Consider the following 14476-nt stretch of genomic DNA (forward strand, 5'->3'; position numbering starts at 1 on the left):
TGCAAGACGTTGCCGGCGAAAAGAAAACGCATGGCTATAGATTTGGAAACTAAGTGCTTCTAACCGATGAGGCGATCATCGCAAACGTGCTTGCATCGGATAGCGACGGCGCCAACGGCAGCGATGACACGGTAGCGCAGGCTGCCTCAACGTTGTCCTCACAGGAGGCCCGGCAGACTTTGGGACTTTTCGCGAGGAACTTTCCATGGAGCACCTGGATGCCTTGGAGAAGGATGTCGACAAGCTTCGTGTAAAGCATGCAAGGCTGACAGACATAGGTTTTCTCGTGCAAGCCAGTGAGAAGTACGTGGCGAGATGCTTGTGGCGATCTCGCCTCAGCATTTCTTCTGGATTTATCAAGCTGACAGGCTGCCGTGGCAACCTTCTTGCATTTTTTAAAAGGCCCCTTTTGGGGTCACCTAAGCTATGTCTTGGCAGAGCTTGCATATCGCTTGCCGCCCATGACCCCTCTTTGCAGTTGTTATAGCAGTGCCGTTAAGTGCCGTTCTTTAACGCCGACTGCCGTGGCTTGTTACACGCGATCAGAGCGCCCAGGAAGCAGTTAAACAAGTGAAAATAATCAGCAGCCGGATGGAGGAAAGTGGTGGGGAAGGGCACTAGCCTCCTCACCATTATAGTTTTCTCAGGTCAGCTCTGCCATCCCCCTATTTTGATTTTTTCATGCAACCTGGTTAAACAATGATTAGTTATAACAATGGAATTTTTGTAGCGCTTAAATAAGCACTTGTTATAAGTGGGTTCAACTGTACATGCTCCTGAGGAAAAGAGAAAGTTTTCAATTAGGCGACCTCTCGAATTGCAACGAGAGTCTCCCCACAAAGTGTTATATATGTTTAAATTTCCGACAACTATGTATGGTGCCGGAAGTTCATCTATGTAGTTTTGAAACTCGGTTTAAGTAAGTTGATAATTAGGAGGGATGTATACAGAGCTGATAGTGACTAGCTTGTCAAATAACACCACTCGGACAGCAAGTGCCTCTAGGGGCGTACAAAGTTTTATTTCCCGGCAAACCCCACCTATTTCGACTATGACAGCCACACCACCGCACACAATACCGCACATAAAATAGCACATTGTTGGAACGCAACGCCTGAGGAGCTGTCATTGCAGCTCCTTAGGCGTTGGCGGCAACGTCTGGCTGGGAGATGTGTCCATCGCCTCTTGCGAGGCGCTAGAGACCTTCTCTTGCGAGCGGTTTATTTGCGATGTAAGTCTCGTCTCGGGGCACGAGACCCCTGAAGCCACCAGCCCGGAGGTCAATGGGTCTTTTTGAGATAGCAGAGCAGTGCAGCCGCCGCAGGGGCAGATGGCCTCACCTCTGGCTCACTACGCGTGGGCCAGACAGCAGCCAGAAGCTGTTGTGACGTTGTCCCCCGACGTGTCACTTCGGCAAAGCTGGTTTTAGACAGGTAGGACACCCGCCTTCATGCCTCTTTAAATGAAATGTTTCCTTTTGACTTTAACTGTAACTATTTCCTTGTCTTTCTTCCACGACGGGCAGGACCGCGGCATGCTCGCCATCACAGTTGATGCAGTGCAGCTTGTTCTCACAGGATCCAAGAATGTTCATGGGCACATTTTGCATAGGTGGGGCAGCCACGACAGTTCTGTGAACTGTGGCCAAATCTTTGACACTTAAGGCAACAGGAGGGTTTGGAATGTAGGGCCTGACTCTGATCTTTACGTACCCTGTCTCGATGGTTTCGGGCAGCACACTTGTACCGAATGTGAAAATAATGTGCTTCATTTGAATCTCTACTCCATTGAGTCTCATTTTAATTCGTTTTACATTGATCACATTTTCATTTTTCTACCCACAAGTTCAGTTTCGGTTAGGTCCATCAGATTATCATCTGAGATGACACCAGAAGTGGTGTTCATCGTGCGGTGCGGGGTCACTGCTACTGGTATTTCGCCAAAAGACAGTAGGGCATGCAACTTTTCAAGCTGTTTTCGTCACAGAGTTCCAGAAGGAGATCTCCACTGGCCAACTTTGTAGCCTTGTAGCCTGGTCCCATGGTTTTGGTCAAACATTTCCCAACGACAAAAGGTGACACAACTCTTACATTCTTGTATGGTTTCTCACTATGAATTACGTAAAGGCGGGGAAAAATTTGTTTTATGGCCAAAAAATTGAAATACTTCTTGGGTGCGCCCCCATTTCTGGCAGCGATCAGCAAGTGCAAGAAAGAAACTATCCATATATGTTGAATGTGTTTCCACGGTGGCGCCAGCCAACCACCATGGAGCTCAACAAGGAGACGCCGCAAAATCTGTAGAGAACAGGTCCTGCAAACGCCAACTGTATGCCACCCCTATAACCAAATATGACTAACCTAGATTGGTTATGTCACACAGGGTTAACCCCTGCTGCCTAGAAAATCGGAAGTAATGCAGAACAGAGGAGAAGACAGGAAAGATTAAAAGTGAGAGGGAAAGATGAAGATTGGAGAGAAGTACAGGAAAAGGCAACTACCGATTTCCCCTGAGTGGGTCAGCTCAGAGGTGCCGTCTATGTGAAGCAGAGGCAAAAAAGGTGTGTTGCCTCTGCCAGGGGGCTTAAAGGTCCTAACACCCGGCATTGGCTCAACCTCCAGTATTCCCCTTTCTCCAGACATGGCTACGCCGTGCACGGTTACACGCGGGAGGGTCCAACCCTCACGTGCTTGGGTATGTGGTGTCACAACACACCAAACGCCTGCTGACACAGATGCCTCTGGGGGGATAATGAAGAAGGTAAAACCAGCAATTTGCTTCATTATATCCAAATTTCATTGTATTGAAATTCGACTTTTTATGCAAATAAGTACAATCGCTGATCGATTTTCTTACACGGAAAGGTGTCGCAGAATTTTCCAAATTATCAGGCAATTGAAAAAAGCAAATTTGAATGAGAAAACAATTCATTTTGATGAATTTGGGAGTAGGTGACGAATGGTACGTTTTCATGCCGTGTACGTCGACGATATCTGCTTGGCGTATGAATTAAGCGAAGCCAGCCACGCTTTCACGTACACTCCGTCCCCGTAGCTGATAGCATCGCCCGCACTGGGACGACGCTGTCATGAAAGCGCTGGCAGCGGGGAGCGAATGCTTGCTTTGTCTGTCTCTTGCTCCAACGAGTCACTGAAACTCAAGATTACGCAACCTCCAATACTAAATGCGCGGGAAGACGGCTTACATGATGCCACGCCGTCTCAGCACGCCAACTCTTTGCACATGCCGCAGGTTACCTCTAAAACATGGTGCACGGCTGCATATGCATTTAGCCGCACTTACAGCCACATGCAGCCACGGCAGAGACTCGTGCCAGAAATCACTTGTGCCAACTTAGTGACCCCACCCCCGCCCCTCGCACGCATTTGATCGCATTACCACAAGCTCGCTTCCCTCCCCTTTTCCCTTTGCTCGCATGGGAAGGCGGCACTCATGAAGCCATCATCTTTCTTGTCTCACCCTCGCACACTTTCACTCGCACATAAAGTACAATATGCGCAGGGCGCGATAGGATCTTATTGCACTTGGACTTCATACGGAAGATGATGTAACTACGCAGTCGCTCTTGTCATGCCGCGCGCGATTTGAGAAGTGTGTTTGCAAGCAGCCGCTTGTAATTAAATCATTTGACCATCTGCGGCCACGGAAGTTTCCATTTATTGTCTTGGCATTCCTTTGCGGCGGAAGCGAATTTATGTTATATTGAAATCAGATACAAGCACGCTTCGTTATATTGAGGTTCTAAATATATGGTGTTCTATGGACAAGAGTTTATGCAAAGTTAAATACTTCGTTATATCAAGAATTTTGTTGCATTGAAGTTCGTTATATCGAGGTTTAACTGTATCCATGTGTGACTGCAGTACTACGATAGTTTTCTGGAGTAAGTGGTTACAGCCAAGATTACCACAACCGGATGTTCTAAACACACTGTACTTGCTCATTAAATCACATTCAGGAAAATATTACAGGCCCTTTACATGTGTAGTGACCATGCATCTTATCAAGGCATGCATTCGATCTCACTGCTGCACTGTTAAGAACACAGAAAGACATGAGCAGCACCCACCATGTGATTGAAGGACACGTTTTCCTTGAATGGTGGAGCTGATGATACCCACTGTTTCTGCAGCAACTACCTGGCATGCTGGGTCATCACTTTGCACACTTTCGAAGATAAAGCCCAGCACCTGAGGGTAGTCAAGCAGCAATCGCTGGGGGCTGGTCACACCCATGCTGCCAAAAAACTTGAGCACTCCTGAAATAACATCATGACACTTTAGGACATGCTAATAAAACACATAAACATGAAATTAGTTACTAGACACTAAAGCGTGCACCAATATATCATTGTGCGAGATTTCCTGCTTGCTCCCAGTTTCAAAAGATGCCTGTACCATGCAGCTGCAACATTTGAAACAAAAGAGGCCAAGGCATAATAAGTAGCAACGAAGTAACTTCAGCCACCAGTGTGTTAAAGAACAAGTGCAGCTTTGGTCACACAATACATGAACAAAAGCCCACAACAGCCTGCTGCATACCTCATTATGACTTTATTTTGACCTCAAAATATAGGTGGAACCAGCTAAGGCTACACAGTTTTCTGGTGCGCATCAGCACACTTTCACATACTGCGCAGATGAATAATATACATGAGCAGAACATGGTGCAGTTTGACATGACATACTAACCTGCCACCACCATGTTAGAAATTTACAAGAAAGTTTCCACTCATCCTTGTATGCAGTGTAATGTGGCTGCCCTTCGTCCCTACACACATAAAGAAATAGCTCCCTTACAGCTCTCATCAGCACAAAAAAGTGCATTTCCCCAACATCCTATCCAAAGCACCTTTCTCCTCCTCTCCCTTTGTGCTGGTGCACACAGCAGCTAAGAATAAAGAATATGCACCATGGCAGGCTGAATGATCGAGTGATCTAGAACAGTAAATTGATGGACTAGTTAGTGGGACATAATGGGTAAAGGGGAGTGCTAGTGTAGTATAGAAAGGCAACTAAAGAAGTTGACACAAGAAGACAACACAAACCTGGGCCCAGAAAGTTACCGAGTGGGTCAGAACCAATGTTGAGAGCTTTCTGACGGAGCTTGGATATGATGCCAGTACGCTCAAGATAATCCAAACCATGGCTACAAGACACAAGCTCAGTCAGCACTTCTAATGCATTCAGCTGAACTAAGACATCATTCTTGTCCATTTCTTTCACCAGTCTCTCCAGATGGCCGCTTTCTGAAAGCCGCTCAAGGTTTTCAGGAGAAGCCTTTGCCACATCCACAAAGACCTAAAATGAACATAAAAAGTTATATAACACTTTAATAATCATACTAGTAATAAGAAGAAGACAAAGAAAGAAAGTGTGTGCTAAGAGCTGGAATTGATTTACTTTTACCATATTTTGGGGGCTACATGTTCATCTTGAAAAATGTTGCACATAAATAATCTTAAACACATCATAATGTTAATATTTAATGGGGCATCATCACGTATCACCATGCCCGGTGAGTGTGTGCTTGAGTCCATTAGTCATTACAAGTTTCCTGGCTTAGCCATACACTTCAAGTTACGTACTTATTGTGGCTGCACCTCACAAAATATTGTTCACAAGCAAGGCACAATCTTTGTCATTTGCCTGCAGCTAGATTAAATAACTAAAAATCACAAAAAATAGGTTAAAAGGGTCATGCAATGCATATTCAGCATGTAATTTTGATTCACTGCTCATATAGAATCACTCTTGTTGATGCCTCAATTGATATTGACAACCTTAACTCTAATGACAATGAGATCAAAACATTTAATACCTATAAGGTGCTCCATAAACTTATAACACACTGAATGCAGTAGCAAATGACACATTTTTGGAAATAAATATAGATATGCTGTTCACTGCAGGCAGCTGAGTATGCAGTTTGTGCATCACATTGTTATAATTTACAAATATAACAAATTGAAGAGTCAGGGTTCAGCTTTTTAACAGGGGTGGGCAAACATTCAAAGTTAGAAACAGAAATAGAATATTACACACTAACAATTGGTATTAAAAAAGGAACTATTTGTTATTTTTGAATAATCTAAACTAACCAAATATTTTGCCACTACAGATTGTTAAAGCCTGGTTATTGTTCTCAGTCTCCTAAACAAAGTATAGCAAATTATCAGAAGTTAAACCACAAAAGCTTTCGAAGCAATGCAGCAACAAAATGGGCAATGCAAGCTTTATTTTTGGTTTCACAGCAGAAGCTTACATGATAACCTGTGATTCTTGCTTGTAGTCTGTCATTTAGTCCTTTTGGCAGTCTAGTCATGTAGCAGTTATGTCTTTTACACTATGACCAGTGCCGTTCTTGCAATGGGCCTTTTTACATGTGTCTACGGCACAAGTCCTTCAGCAGCATTTTCTTTTTCTGCAACTTCGTTACTTAAATAAATGCCAACCACTTATTTAGCATTTTTGGAAAGCTAGTCATGCAACACCCTTTAATTCCTGGTAGGCTTGTTTGCAACTAGGCTTAAAGATATTGAGAGGCTGTTCAAGCAGTTCTTTTAATGAAAATTATAATGTTGCATTTAAAACTGATCTCTTGTCGCTGTTATTTAGCTATCATTATTGCACTAGTCAGTACAGGCGTAATATTTTTGCTGTAAATACATGCATCTGCTTTTCACCATTCGATATTCTATTCCATATTCAATACTTAAGGCCCGTTTATAGTCCGACGTAACGCCCGCGTGCGCGCGCGCTACGTCATGTCGCACCGGCGCAGCTAACATAACCGGCGGCTTCCGACGCGCCCGGCGCTGATATGGCTCCTGAGCCATTCACGCGTCGGAGTCGGCGGAACTCTCGCACCACAATGCATTGCGCGCGAAGAAAAAGGCGGCAACCCAACTCCGCAGACGGCTTTTGCGGACGGCGCGCGACTTGGCGAACGTTCTGCGCATGCTCCAAAGATAGCAGCCGGCGGCGCGCGCGTTGAAGTATAGAGGGGATGGCATCTCGGCTGGCGCAGCGCAACCGACGTAGCGTGACTGACCGCCAACGACGCTCGCCCGCGCGCCGGTAACGTCGGACTATAAACGAGCCTTTACTATTTATATTCAATTCGAATTAAAAAGAGTTGATATTCGTCCACCTCTATTTTTTAACCCTTTGACTGCCACTCCCGAGTATAGCGTACTTGCATGATTCTAACACGCACTTTTTTTAAAAGTAGAATGTGCATTCAAAAATTCAATGCTACAATCGTAACTAATTCTACTCAAGCTAATAAATGAAACCAATTCTTACAAAAAAAAAAGAAAAAATCTCCGTGCAAGGTAGCTAACCACATTGCCATTTAACGTTCAGGATCGTCTTAAGAAAGCGACGCTTGGAGACATCGCAAGATGGGTCAATGGTGCGTGGAATGCCCTCCCGCAGATAATAGTTGCAGAATCCTCCAGAGGTGTGACATTTCTAGTGCATTAAATTGAACTGAAGATGACTTTCTGTGTTCGGTAGACAGCAAAAAGGACGCGTCATTGGACTTCAACAGCCACTAGCTGCTAAGATTCTGCTGTGTGCGTGTCTGTGTGCCTTTGTATGCTCCATAATATCATTTCAACATGGTACACATCGACTCAGGTTTTGTTACTTGATGTGCGCGGTAGTATCAGCACATTCCCTACCTTGCAATAAGCAATTTGTGCAAAAATGAACATTGTGTACTTGTTTTACTATCTACAGAAAGGTCATAATAACACTCAAACTTATAAGTTCAATTTCTAATAGCAGGTGGAGCAAATGTCTCGGTGCACGGTTGCTTTGCCTTGGCAGGACAGCCATAGCAAATCAGCATAGCAGGTTCGTCTGCACTTTGACAGATGAAGGGACTTGTAAACTGTTGATGAACTTTGCATTGGAAGAAAGCAACAACGAAGAAACTGTTTCTATGTAGCATGAAATATAGTTTCTATGTAGCATGAAATATCCACTAAACTAGCACGCAAAAAAAAGCTGGCAGTACATAGGCGTAAAGTCTTGATTTTCCAGGTGGGGGCCAGGGCTCAGCGAACCGCGAAAAGTGAATGTTATCTTGCCTCGGCCACTACGAGTATCCTGCCACCGCATCAGGCAGAAGTTGCATCCATGGTCTTCGAGGTTCCTTGTTGATTTTGCAGCGGAGATGGGTCACAATTGTTTGATTGATGCACTCAGTCATGCCATTACATTGAGGGTGTTGTGATGACGTAAACAGCTGGCGAATATTATTGTACTTCATCAATTGTTTGTATTTTCCGGTGGTGAATCCAGTGCCACGATAGGAAAGAAACTTCTTAGGTTTCTTAGCGACGAAAACACTTTTCAGACACGAGATGTGGGAGTTGAAGGTACGGGTGGCGTGGTCCATGACCAAATAAATAAATCGCATTGATGAGCCATATCCCACAAAACCTCTAATGGTGTTCATAGCAAGAAGGTCAAAAGGCTTGTTAAGCTGGTGGTAATTTCTCAAGAGATCCAAACCTCTTGCTGTTCGTACTTTTGCAGCGTTGGCAAATGCCACAAAGGCGAACATATTCTGACATGTTGGTTATATTATAATATCAGGCCAGTAATACTGTTCTGAAAGTAGCCTCAATGTTTTCTTCACACCCACATGTTCAAAGTGGTTGTGTGCTTTCTGAAGAAGGTTAGGTTGCAGGGCACTTGGCATGCGACCTTTTCGGATTCATTTGTGTCTTACAATCAACATACCATTCTCAATTGTGTGTTTTTAAGATGGGTGATCATGATTGTGCTGCTGGGCGTTTTTGACATGACAGAAGCCAGGCACGTACCCAGAAGGGAGGGGCGGTTCCACCGCCCCTGAATTTAAGTTGCATACTTCCCCCCACCTGCACTATCATTGCTCACACACACTCCTAAAGCACCGCCAAATCAATCTTGAGACTTGACAGCAATTCGGCGGTCAACATTTTGCTGCCTTTTCCACTTCTTTTGGATCGCAGTAGTTATCAACATCTCCTGGGGTCTGAAGGCCAGTTTTCTCAGCGCGATTAACTAGAGATGCATTCAGTTGTCACCATTTATTGAAACGGTCGGTCACGCGCATCGCTGTTGCTTCGTTAGTTCAACCTCCTTTGTTTAGACTGATCCAGGGACCAGGAAAGGGATTCAGTTTGTAGTCAGCTTGTCTGTATGCTCATGGAACGATTTGTGGCCAGAGACAATGCCAGTTGCGTTTAACTTTTCCTTTTGCTCCATTATTTCCTTGAGTGATGGCTCGCCGCGGCGCTGGCAGATCCTCGAAACCATACACCCGTGATATAGGTTAGATAAGGTGGAAAATAAAATCATGCGAAACAGCGTCTATCATCAAACCCTGCAATAACCGTTAAACCCATAAGTAATATCAATGTCACCTGTTACCCCGTCTGGTTTTTCCCTAATTGTACAGCACTTTTCATGCAAAATTGGCAACTGGAAACAAGAGTTGCAAGGAGTTGAGAAATTAAGCGATCGACTAAGGGAGAGAGCCAAGGCAACAGCCAAACAGGAAGGATAAACGAAAACTAACAAATTTAACCGTTGGTTGTGAAAATATTTATGGATCAACAACTATTTAGTCAAAAGGAAAGCTGAGAAAACACCGCCGGAAGTGGAGAAGGATTCTGTGTGTTTTGAATGACGCTTATACCATTATCAGTCTAACCGCCTGACGTAGCCACTTCTCTGTTATGCGTATGTGGGTGTTTTTCTAACCTTCCATGGTGGGCGCAGTACGTCTAGAACTGCAGCGCCCTGCACTCTACGCAGTTGTATGGGACTGGCGGCGATGCATCGTTATGCAACTTTCCAAATAACAATACAAGTCAGTTTTAGCACTTAACTTGGTAGAACAGTAAACGAGGGATCCAAAAGAACTGTGACAGTACCACAGTAATATATTTCTCTATATTTCTTCCAGAGCTAATTAAAAAAAGAAGCACTACTAGAAAACTTAATTTTACACTTTTGCCTGCTTACTTGTTCTTGACAGCGTTCTTCCTGTGCTTTTTTCCTGCGCGAGTCCATGTGATGTGGTTCCTTGTTTGTCAAGCAAAGGAGAGGTATCTCACAGGTGTATACCTGAGATACACCTTATTTAATTTCTCTTTTGCAGGCTTACTCATCCTTATGGTGAACGGTGGGCACTTTTCCCATTTGTACTAGTAAAGGTACCCCCCCCCCCTCCCTCATTTGCACAGGAAAGTTACCTAGGGTTGCTCCCCCACCCCCCCACCAAAAAAACATCCTGGGCACGTGCCTGACGGAAGCTGACCAATGGGGTTCCAGGAAAGTGCGTCGGCTAAAATTTTATTGGTGCCTTTTTGACGCTTGATCATCATACAAGGGAAGTTTTAAATACTACCAAAATAAATATCCTTGAGGGTTTTTGATGTGTTCTTTTTTTTTTGCCATTGCAATGCAGCATGGTCAGTTATAATGATGAATGATGCTCCGTGTAACAGTGCCACTTGTCAATGGCATCAATGATAGCAACAGCAGAGTTAATTACCATAATAGTTCACTTGCTTCAGTACAACATCAATACCTTTGCTAGAAGCATCATGAATGCATGGCCTAGAGCTTTCACATATGGCCACAGCTGGATTCTTTGCGATTGTTTTCTTCAGCTGTGAAAACGCAAGTTTGCAATGTGCAATCCACATCCACTGTTTGTCCTTCTTTAGTAGTTTGGTCAGTGCAAAAGCTATGTCACTGAAATTTTCAGTGTAACAGCGATAAACATTAACAATTCCAAGGAAACACTGAAACTCTTTCGGACATGTCAGTCTTGGAAATTAAAGGATGGCATCCACACTGTTTTGCTTGAGCATTACAGTGCCATCAGAGACCCGGTATCCAGAGTAATCAATGGAGGTTTATGTGAACTGGCACTTCTCTTCAGTTTTATCTTAATTCCTTCATGTTCAAAAACTTACAGAACCGTATCAAGGTGTGTTATATAGTCCGAGAAGGTGTTAGAATATACAACACCATTGAAGTAGTTTGCAACACTGCGTAGCCAATGTTTCTTTATAACATACTTAAAGGCACACTCAAATGTGGCGGGAGCATTTTTCAAACTGAATGGCATAACAAGCCATTTGTAACAACCACGGAACTTAACAAAAGCTGCCTTCCTTATGTCATCTGGATGCATCGAAACAGGCCAGTAGCCTGAGGTGATCTCTAGCATGGAAAAATACTTGGCCTTTCCCAGATGGTTTAGTACATCATAAATGCGAGGTATAGGCTGGTGGTCTAGCACTGTTACTGCCTTTAACTTCCGGTAATCTACGCACAAGTGTATGCGACCGTCTCTTTTCTTTTCTGCAAGAATAACAGGTGCAGCATTGGTGATTAAGACAGTCTGATCACACCTTGTGCTAGAAGGGCATCAATTTGCTTGTTGATTTCAATCTTGTCAGATTGCGAGCATTGATAAGGTGCTTGATACATGGGGGCGTTGTTAGTAAGAAGGATTCAGTGCTATTTTGACAAGATACACATAATGTTGGTTTGACTTTTACAAAAAATGCCATCGTACCTACCAAGAAGGTGTTGTAGTGCTGTTTGTCGAGACTTGTGTAGGACGCTCCCTATCCCCTTTAGTCATGGCATACACATTGCTGGACACAACTCATTTTTGCCATTTCTGTGCAGTGGTTGTAAGGAATACACAACGAACTTTAGGCTTTGAGTAAATTGAACATTACAATGCTTTCCTAAGGTACGTCCATTTCACTTCTGAGTGAAATGTATTGCTTCAGACGACCGCTTTGGTGAAGGCAGAGCAGCGTTTGACACAACATTTGAAGTGTGCCATTCTGGTAGTAATTGCGAGAGATCATTCTTTTCCTTTGTTGTAACGCTCGCACCCAATAATTAAACTGTGCATGTAATTTGAGTGTAACTGCATGCAAGTGCATGTAATTCCTTAATATTACTAATGAAGGAACGTAGCATGACTGACTACAATAAATGAATATTTAATTACTATGTAATTACAATAGGTCACTATATCAAATGCACAGATTCAGCCTGCCACCTTGACTTACTTTCTGCAAGTCTACAGCACAATGGCACAAAATTATGTAAATTTCACACATTTATTGAGAGTCGATCGTAATTCGTGACTGAAGGGGATATCAGGAGTCGGAGCAAGTTGGATGTATTCACCTTTAAGCTATGTGCTGTGTTGTTGTAGGACCTGGCTGCCTTGAAGATGAGTCAAAGTGTTGAGGTCGATAGTGAGGTTGAAAAACAAAACATTGTCCAAACCAAGTAGCAGTTCAGTTCGCATGCTAGGAGCACGTGCGCTTCCATGTTCTTTGTCAAATTATCAATGTCATAGTTCACAAATACACAACCCAAAGTTTTATGTGGAGACGTCACTTGCTCTTTGTTGATGCAGGAGTTTTTCATTAATTGTCGTTCTAGTTTACGGAACATGGTTTCATTGATCCACGTGATAGTGGCCTCTTGGTCAGGCGTTGCACCAACTGGCTCTCCATCAACGAGAGCTCTGAAACGAATTTATGCTTTGGGTCGTTGTCTCCGTATCCCTGAAACTCTGCTAGGCTGTAGACAGAGGCTCAGCGTGGACACTCATTGTGGCAGTGCATCTGACATCGAAGGCCAGCAGTGACACAGTATTTACAGTCAGTCTCCGGACCACGAGCACTCAGTTGCACTGGCATCAGTCAGTTTCCTACTCATGGCTGCACATCACGAGCGATTTTTCAGCAGTTGCATGACTAATATTGCGTTCCTGTTCGCTGAATTGATGATTCTACTTGTAGCACTGTTGTCAACCACTGCCTCAGAGTGGAGACGGTAAGCACAGCAAGAGCAAGCTCAAACTTCGCAGAAAGGCCTTCAGTCAATCCTAATATGATGCAGCTCTCTTTCAGTTCTGCGCAGTGGCCCAGCTGACTATTTTCTTCGTTATAGCTTTTGACAGTTTGTCCTCTCCTTGATGTTGTGGCGGATGAATTCTTAGAACCAATCCGCCACAAAACTAGGGAAGCATTCAAGCATTCCATTCTTTATCTTCTCCCGCAACTCATCTTTAATATCCAAAAACCTCGGTGATGTACCAGCACAATGCTCCTCTGTCAATGAAGCACTGAAGTGTCCAATGATGTTGCGTTCTGTCCACGAAGCAGTGTTCTTCCTCTTCTCGAAAAGCTGCAGCCATTTGTCCAATGAAATGTCTTTGGGTACTCCTGTGAACTTTGGTATGACGAGTGCCTTCTTTCCTGTGGCCATGACATTGATGATTGGCTGTTCAGGTATTAATCCTGTCGACTTGTGTGAAGAAACAGGCCGAGAAGGCAATATGGTGACATGAAAACTACCTTCTTTAATCGTTGTCTTCTCCTTTTACCCCTATTTACTAATGGAGCGCCGCACATATACCTCTACCACGTGACCGGCTTTTCACACTTGACATGCACTTTTTTATACTTAAGACACTCCTAATGCTAATTCACTAAAAAAAGAAAGGAATAAATTTACAAGTCGGAAGACAAATAGTGGGACATTCGAAAGAAAAACATGGTCTGGTATGACCCCTGACATGTTACCCACCCCATGTGAGGGGTGGCTGGAATGGGCTACACTGTACACGAGTAATAGAACTATGAAAACAGAAGAAAAATAAGTTCCATAACATAGTTTATCAGCTAGTCCTTGCGCACGAGTCGATTTAGTGTTACCTGACAGCAGACCAATGACGCCAGTCAATAACATTGGATCCGATGAAGCGGACTACTGCAGTAAACAACCTGCACCTGCATCCAACATGAAAGCATGACACTCCTTCCACATTACACTTCGTGAAGGTAACCTGGGTGATGTGGGGCCGAAGACGTAGGGCTTGATGGAGTGCACCGCTGCACTCCTTCTGTATACAGTTCACCGATGCGAACCCGTGATATTTCTGCTGTCCAAGGCGACCGCTGGCCAAACATCCAATAACCCCCACACAGACAAAAATTATCTGCCCCTTCTTTAAAACGACAGTCATTTGGTACAAGAAAAGGCCGCACCTACATATTGCCGGGGTCATACACAGGGAAAATGAGGGCCTGAAGGATTGAGAATGCCTGTTTACAAAATAGATTCTTTTCCATTTCTTGCTACCACTTGAAAAAATTTCCAGGGCCCCCCTCACACTTCCCTCACTAACACATCTAAACACTCAGTTTTGAATATACTGACTTCCGTCATCCACAACCACCACGCACCAACTTATTTTGATTTTACCATTATGGGTGGGGTCAGATGGAAAGAAGTTTCACGGTTGCACGTTTCCGTCGAAAAGCCATGTGGCAGTTTTTGCCCTGACGAACACAATTTGTGTTGCCGAAAAGCTGGCTCTACTAGATACATTGCTTGTTCAA

The 14476-nt window shown here is 44.0% G+C and overlaps 1 protein-coding gene across 10 annotated transcripts in view; it reads right to left on the minus strand.

Moving 5' to 3' along the window:
- Window positions 1–14476, minus strand: part of LOC126548149 (26S proteasome non-ATPase regulatory subunit 5) — a 79851-nt gene that overhangs the window by 44976 nt on the left and 20399 nt on the right. For all 10 annotated transcript variants that reach the window (XR_008609373.2, XR_008609370.2, XR_007602871.3 and 7 more), the window contains exons 4-5: window positions 5069–5321; window positions 4091–4279 (exon numbers count right to left, since the gene is read on the minus strand). Coding sequence is in view for 3 of the 10 variants with exons in the window: in XM_055063737.2 (XP_054919712.1) it covers window positions 4091–4279; window positions 5069–5321 (442 nt within the window). In the remaining 7 variants the exon portion in view is untranslated. The remainder of the gene's footprint in view (window positions 1–4090; window positions 4280–5068; window positions 5322–14476) is intronic.

The sequence above is a fragment of the Dermacentor andersoni genome, chromosome 1 (genome assembly GCF_023375885.2).
Source record: "Dermacentor andersoni chromosome 1, qqDerAnde1_hic_scaffold, whole genome shotgun sequence".
NCBI lineage: Eukaryota > Metazoa > Arthropoda > Arachnida > Ixodida > Ixodidae > Dermacentor > Dermacentor andersoni.